The sequence below is a fragment of the Malus domestica genome, chromosome 07 (assembly GCF_042453785.1).
Source record: "Malus domestica chromosome 07, GDT2T_hap1".
NCBI lineage: Eukaryota > Viridiplantae > Streptophyta > Magnoliopsida > Rosales > Rosaceae > Malus > Malus domestica.
Window position 1 is genome coordinate 17,656,092 of NC_091667.1, and position 7,859 is coordinate 17,663,950.

The 7,859-nt window shown below is 36.3% G+C and overlaps 1 protein-coding gene across 2 annotated transcripts; it reads left to right on the forward strand.

Annotated features, from left to right (window-relative positions):
• Window positions 1–227: 227 nt before the first annotated feature.
• LOC103433247 (digalactosyldiacylglycerol synthase 2, chloroplastic-like) lies at window positions 228–7,008 on the forward strand. Of its 2 annotated transcripts, none has more exons than XM_029105659.2 (5): window positions 228–375; window positions 4,315–4,584; window positions 4,962–5,228; window positions 5,504–5,853; window positions 6,169–7,008. In XM_029105659.2, the coding sequence occupies exons 2-5, from the start codon at window positions 4,354–4,356 to the stop codon at window positions 6,677–6,679; spliced, it is 1,359 nt and encodes a 452-aa protein (XP_028961492.1). In that variant the 5' UTR covers window positions 228–375; window positions 4,315–4,353; the 3' UTR covers window positions 6,680–7,008. The 2 variants fall into 2 exon arrangements, with proteins under 2 accessions (XP_028961492.1, XP_028961491.1); XM_029105658.2 differs by having other exon boundaries at window positions 237–375; window positions 4,197–4,584.
• Window positions 7,009–7,859: the final 851 nt, after the last annotated feature.

Sequence of the window (7,859 nt, forward strand, 5' to 3'; positions counted from 1 at the left end):
TCCTGAAAAGAAAGGAACCTTGTAGCTGTTAAAATCAATATAGAAATGGCACTACACGCGTTACGACTACTAGGTTCAACGGCCCTTTGCAGTTAACGTTAACGTCCGGACCGAAGGTGGCGGCTTGGCCTCGTAATCTCCCAAGGTAAAACAGTGAAAGCTACCCTTTACGACATCGTATAACCAGACTATCCGCCCAAACAAACCGCGTAAAATTCCACAGACGGAAAACGTTTATTCGCTCTCCTCCTCCTCCACTTAACGTAGCCAACCAGGCAACCGTCCTTCCTCTTCCTCTCTCGCTCTCTGCGCCTGAAATTCCTTCAAAACCTGTGCTTCAATTCTTCCTCTCTTTTTTTCCGGAAAATTCGTAAGGTACTGTTTTCTCAGAAACTTTTGAATTTATATACTTTTTACGGATTTAATATATGAAATTTGTATATCTGTTTGTTCTGTATCATTCGAATTAGGTCGCTTCGATATGCATTTTAAGTGTAAATCGATATTATAAAGGATGAGGTGTATTAGATAGCTTTTACACGTATTGGATCTTTAAAATTTGGGTATATCGCCGAATTTTTGTATAATTTTATCGATCTCTGGAAATTTAATTAAAAATTACTGTAAATCATAGTTTTAATCAATGTTTAATGGGTTACCTTGATCAGGTCCAAGAATTCAAGAATTTGAGCTGTTGTTGGATTTAGTCCAGTTTTTCTATATTTCAATTTTAATTAAATTTCTTGATTTATGCATGTTTTGTCAAATTTTTAATTTGAATATTTAAATATAAAAATTTAACCACTTTCATGGAAAATAATTAAAAGAAAATTTACATGTCATCATTAGGGATGGGTAACGGTTATGGTGAGCGGGTAACCGCGGTTATTTATCCATAATCATTTATTCTCATACCCGCATAACCGTTTACCCGTTAGGTAATTGTCTAAACGGTTATACCCATACCCAAAACCGTTTATAAACGGTTAACCATACTCATAACCATGTACTCATTTAACCGTAACCGTTTAGTATCCGTTTAGCCATTTATCATTTTTAAACCCATTTATCCTTTCTTTTTTACCATTTACTCATTTTTCACCCATCTATGTGTTTTTTTAACAACTTGAAAATTTAAAAAGAAAAATTTGTCATAATTTTCTTTTTCTAACAATTAAACACCGTTATATGTACATTCATCATACATTTCCGCATTTTATTTGAGTCCTTATATCATTCCAATAATTGAAATAATAGTTTACATACGATATTTTTAACTGTTAGCAATAAAGGTAATATAAAATTTGCTAAGTATTATTGAGTTACGAAAACTGTTAAAAGACAATATTCTTGGGTTATTTAACTCGGAATGTAAAATATTAACATAATATATATAATAGACCATAAAATTTAAAGTGGTTAAGGAAAACTATATTATATTAGCTATAGAAATCATGCACTATAGTCAATAGCATTGATTTAATTTTTGTCTGATAGGAAACATGGTTTGTGTTATAATTTTACATATATAAAATAAATGGATAAATGGTTACCCGTTTATAACCGCGGTTAATACCCATAACTGCCCATTTAAATTTTGCGGGTAAATGGTTATACCCATAACCCTTTATTAATCTAAACGATTACCCATAACCGTAACCGTGAAATTTAAATGGACTAGTATAACCAATAGGTATTTGCCCATCCCTAATCATCATATATATATCATAGGTTGATAAAATACATTTAACCTATAATAAAGATATATATGTACAAAGATGAATAAAAATTCGTCTACCTATCATTCATGAAAAATAGGTCAAAATTTTTTAATCGTTGATGCATTATAAATGCATACTAGTATTTATGCTGATATATCTTCATCAAAAAAAACAAATATATATAGTATCTACAAGACCACAACATAGATTAGTTAACACAGATAATATGTGATGGAGTAGAAGAAAAAAATGAGATACAAATTAGGTGCAAGAAAAAGGGGGAACAATATTTAATTATTATATTTAACTGTTAGCAATGAAGGTAATATTGAATTAATATAAAAGATAAACCTATAAATAAAGAATGACAACAACAACAAAGCTTTTTCCCACTAAGTGGAGTCGGCTATGTGAATCCTAGAACGCCATTGCGCTTTCGTTCTTGATTCATTTTCATAAGGATTCGACATAAACTAGGAGTGCCGGCTGTCGACTACCTGACACCCTCCCCCTCCTCCTTTATCCGGGCTTGGGACTGGCAATGTTAGATAAACTTACACAGACGGAGTTACAAATAAAGAATGACATTTATCACAATTTTTTATAATAAAAAAAATTGATGTGGATGATCAGTAAATGTGCCTAACTCAACAAAATAGACTAAACCTAATAATGACTCACAAAATTGGAGTTAAATTAAGTTACTCATGATTTTTAATTGTCCCTTCTGCGTGCAAAGGAATCATTTAACTAGTCCTAATTCAAAATTAGTATCGAATTCGCAGGAAAGTGCCTACAAATTGTAGTTCTATAATGTTATTATTTGCTTGTGTGTGCATTTGATATAAATTGTGTTTACTTACTTAGAGCAACTCCAGCCATGGAGCCTTCCCCCCTGGCAATCCACTATTGAATCCACCATTTTGAACAGTAACTGCCTCAAATGAATAGTAACTGCCATTAATGAACAGTAATTGTCATTTGCATCTCCACCCTTGGAGCCCTCCCCCCAGGCAATAGGCAATAAAATATTAGTTTTTTTGTTTGTTTAAATAATACAAAATAAAATTATTTGTAATTTCGGATAAGATTTTTTAAATCATTCTCGTTGCGCCACGTGTCATTTTATAAAAACAAACAATTATTTAGCGATGGATTTCGATAAGATTTTTATCCAATGTCATCGTGCCACGTGTAGTTATTTTTTGAAAATCTATGACGATAGATTTTGATCAGATTTTAATAATGAAATTAGGTCACAAATAAATAATAATAATGAAATTAGGTCACAAATAAATAATAATAATGAAATTAGGTCACAAATAAATAATACAAATAAATAATAATAATATATTCTTACCTCATCCGCATAATTTGCCCCACTTCGAACATTATTACTAGCTTGTGTCAAGGCATCTCTCCACGTACTAAAGGAATGGCTAAGTATTTTCCAACGACTGGATATCGATTCTTTGGTTCTTTTCCCACTCATTTGCTCAACAAATTTGGTATGAATTAAACTCCACATTTCTCGCAATTGCATCTCATTACCCGTAAGGGAATTATGAGTAACTTCAACCCAGCTAGTGCACAACGCAACATCTTCAAGAAGCGACCAATTCGAACCTGCATCAGTAGCCATTTTGTGGAAAAAAATTGGATTGAAACTTTGAGAGAAAGATAGGAATTTAATTGAAAGTAGTTGAGAAAATATGAAATTGTGGTGTAAGGTAGATGGAGAAGAAGTGGTATTTATAGAAAAGTAAAAAAAAAATTTTACAATTTTTTTTTCAGATTTTTTACATCTTTTTCGGATTTTTTACATTTTTTTTAAAATTTTTATTCAAATAATTAATCTCTGCCGTTGGATTTAAAAAATTTGAATTCCAACACTCTAGATTGTGCCACGTGTCACAACGGTAACTTTTCTTAATTTTAAAACTATTTTTTCTTTTTTTTTTTAAATTTATAAAGCAGATTAATATCAACCGTTGATCTCAGATCGAACGGTTGATATAAAATCAGTTTTTTTTTTTTTTTGACCGTTGTAAATCGGATGGTTCTTATTAAAGATCCGTTGGGATCTAATGGACCGTGGGAAGCCACGTGGCTTCCCAATGGTAACTGGCGCGCAGGCCATACTGCCTGAAATCCTGTCGGGCGACGCGCCCCCACTCGCGAGTGAGAGGCACGCGCCTGACACAAAAAAAATTAAAAAAAAGGCCGGACCCAGCCCTTGCGTCAGCGTGACGTCACGCGAGCTCGGGGGCCAGGCCGGTCGATTTTCCACGGGCCTCCCACTCGGGCCCGTCCCCGCTGGAGCTGCACCCACCGGCCCGAGGGCCCTTTCTCCTCCCCTGTGGCCCGAGCAACCAGCATGGCTGGAACTGCTCTTAGGCTGCTTCAATTTTAATGTGTTGCAATGGTCATAGTTCGTTATATAGTTTGACGGTTCCTTTTTATTACTTACTGCAGTTTATTGAGGTTCTTTGTGTTCCCAATCTGTTTGATCCAAATTGTGAGAGGGTACCGTAGTAGTACACGTAGCTGATTGCTTTTTGCATGCGTTTCTATTGATTGGATGAATAAAAAGCGGCATGTTGCGATATTTACCACTGCAAGCCTTCCATGGATGACCGGCACTGCTGTCAACCCTCTATTCCGTGCAGCCTATCTTGCAAAAGATGGGGAGAGACCTGTCTCTTTGGTCATCCCTTGGTTATCGTTGAAAGATCAAAAACTAGTATATCCCAACAACATCACATTCAGCAGACCTACGGAGCAGGAGGCTTATGTCCGTCGCTGGCTTGACGAGAGGATTGGATTTAAATCTGATTTTAGTATACTTTTTTATCCTGGAAAGGTACATACACCTGCAGATTTACTGTACACACAAACCAGTTTACTTGCTAGTCAAGGGTTTCATTATATCAAAGGGAACAACTCTATTTGCCTTTCAAGGGTAGGATGCGTAGAGTGTCATTTATTTAATTTCCGTTTTGGGTCTTTTCTGTTCTGTTCAGTCCAACAAATTCTGAATTTAACAACTTTTAGCCTATCTGTTGATGGAAGCCTGTGGCGTGAGTCCACCTGGTGGACATCCAGGTTGAGCCATATCTACCCCTGTGCCCTATCCAATTTTTTCATTTTTTCTTCCTTTCGTACCTTCAAGGATGTGTGCTGTTTTTGTTTCCATTCCTTGTGTAGTAGTACCAACTTGTGACGTCAATTCTGTTGCAGTTTTCCTTAGATAAAAGGAGCATCCTTGCTGCTGGAGATATTTCAGAAGTAGTCCCTGACGAAAATGCAGATGTTGCCATCCTTGAGGAGCCTGAGCACCTTACATGGTTTCACCATGGAAAGAGATGGAAGATTAAATTCCGGCTGGTTGTGGGAATCATCCACACCAATTATTTGGAATATGTGAGAAGGGAGAGGAATGGAAGAATGCAAGCATTTCTTCTTAAATATCTAAATAATTGGGTTGTCGGAATATATTGTCATAAGGTACATCTTGATAAATATTAGTTTTCTAGTAATATATCTTTTGCTTTCCATCACTTATTTTATCTAGCCTCTTCTAGCTTTTGCATTAGACTTGGTGAAATATGCTCTTCGAGTTGTTACTGTATGACAACAAAGCTGTACTGGTAGTTTGTTGGATACTTTTGATAACTCTTCTTAGGATTGACGATGATGAAGTTTGAGAGAGATGAATGCAGATATCATTGTCATCATCTTGCTATACATGCTAACCAGATCTCAACTATGACGTATTGTAGGTAATCCGGTTATCTGCTGCCACCCAGGATTATCCTAAATCCATTGTTTGCAATGTTCACGGAGTCAACCCAAAATTTCTGGTGATAGGCAACAAAAAGCTAGAGCAACAACGAAATGGAGTCCAGGCCTTCACCAAAGGTGCCTATTACATTGGGAAGATGGTATGGAGCAAAGGCTACAAGGAGCTACTCAAGCTTCTTCAGGATCATCAAAAGGAATTAACTGGACTTGAAGTTGATTTATATGGAAGCGGGGAGGACTCTGATCAGGTTCAGGAAGCTGCCAAAAGATTGGAACTGGCCGTTCGAGTCCACCCTGGTCGTGACCATGCTGATCTTCAATTTCACGAGTAAGCTTCTACCTATCTGTCCAGCTTCATCATAAGATCAAATTCATTTTGTCCAAATTTTTAATGACATTCACTAATTGTCCAACATCGCATTTCACCAATCTTTTGATGATACACTGATTTCTGTTTATACAAGTACTCTAGTTTTCCGGGTGTTGAAAATTCAATTAGTCTCTATCATGGGCTGATCAAGGGCAGTTTTATTACCAATTTGAACGTTTCTCCTTCCAAATATACCTCTGTCATTTGAGATTTTCTTTCATAGAGATGATCGGCCTGGTTGGATATTGACATATTATCCTGGTGCTCTCTCAGTTATAAAGTATTCCTCAATCCAAGCACAACGGATGTGCTTTGCACAACAACGGCAGAAGCATTGGCAATGGGTAAAATCGTTGTATGTGCCAATCACCCCTCAAATGAATTCTTCAAGCAGTTCCCGAATTGCCGCACATATGACAATGCTGATGGGTTTGTTAAGGTCACACAGCAGGCGCTTGCTGAAGAGCCTGTCCAGCTGACTGATGCACAGAGGCATGAGCTTTCATGGGAAGCTGCCACGGAAAGATTTCTACGGGTTGCTGAGCTAGACCAGGCATTTACATGGAAACCGTCAGAAAGTATTTCGAAAAGATTTATGTCCACCTCATTAGGCCTTTGGAGTAGTGTGGAGGATGCATCCGCATATGTGCATCATGTGGCTTCTGGTTTTGAAACAACAAGAAAGATATTCGGTGCAATCCCGAAGAGTTTGCAACCAGATGAGGAACAATGTAAGGAGCTTGGGCTGGCCATACCTGCAGGTAAACGAGGTTCACAAAAATAATGTCGTCCCTTGTTTGTATGATAACATTATTCGGGACTCGGGAGTATCTTCATTATCAATTTCAGGACATGCTTGCTTGGCTATTGAGGTATCCAAATCAAAATGTGTAAATTGTTCCATTTTTCCTGCTGCCTGAAGTTGAGAATTGGGTGGGAATCAAGGAATAATTTATACGAAAGACACGAGTCGAATAATGTTCATATACATTGTTGCCTGTAACAATGTGTTCTACTGAGGGAGGGTAAATTTGCATTTGTAATTAAAACCGCAATTTACATATACATTGTTGTGGATTACCATTTACATTTAATACATGTCATTACTTTGTATTTTCCACCGCACTCAACTGTTTATGCATCAAAATAAATGCAGGTATGTACTAGTGCTTGAATGAAAAGCAACGTCGGAACGTACGGATGCTTCTGATGGTTTCAATTCGTTTAAACTGGCGGGTTTTACTCAAGATACAAAACTAAAATGGACAAAAATCGCATAACCAACTACAAACCACACACCGCCTAAATTAAGCATGTCTCAAGCCAAAGCCTAACAAATTTAAAACGTCGATGTTACACGGGCTTACATTTGGGTTTTTATGACGACTGTTTGATATGTTTGAGGCAGCTGCGCACAATGTTTGTAACAGCTGCTTGACAGTACAAAATGCTTCAACAGTGGAACTTAAGAGCAGTTCTACCGTTGCTAGGCCACCCTGGTCAATAGGCAACTCAATCCCCTTAAATGAACAGTAACTGTCTACCGTAAACACTAATTGCTCAAGTGCATCTCTACGTCTAAACTGAATAGCCCACACATTTCGTATTAAAATATTAGTATTTTTTATTTTATAAAATAATAAAAGATAACTTTATTTTTAATTTCGGATAGTAATAAAAGATTGGCTTAAAGTTTTTGAAAATATTGAAATGTAGTGTAAAGTGAAATAACATGGTTAGGTATTTATAATTTTTTTTATATATTTTTAATTAATTTTTAATGATTTTTATAAATTTTATAAAATTTATAATATAAATTGTTGATGACGTCATCTTTGCATAACATAGCCTAGCCTAGGCCCTCAACCAGTGGATTATTGCCTGACTTCTCCATTGGACTCCCCTTGAACCCAATTGCCTGAGCGAGCTAGAGTGTTTTTGAGAAGTAGGAGTGGATTGAGTTG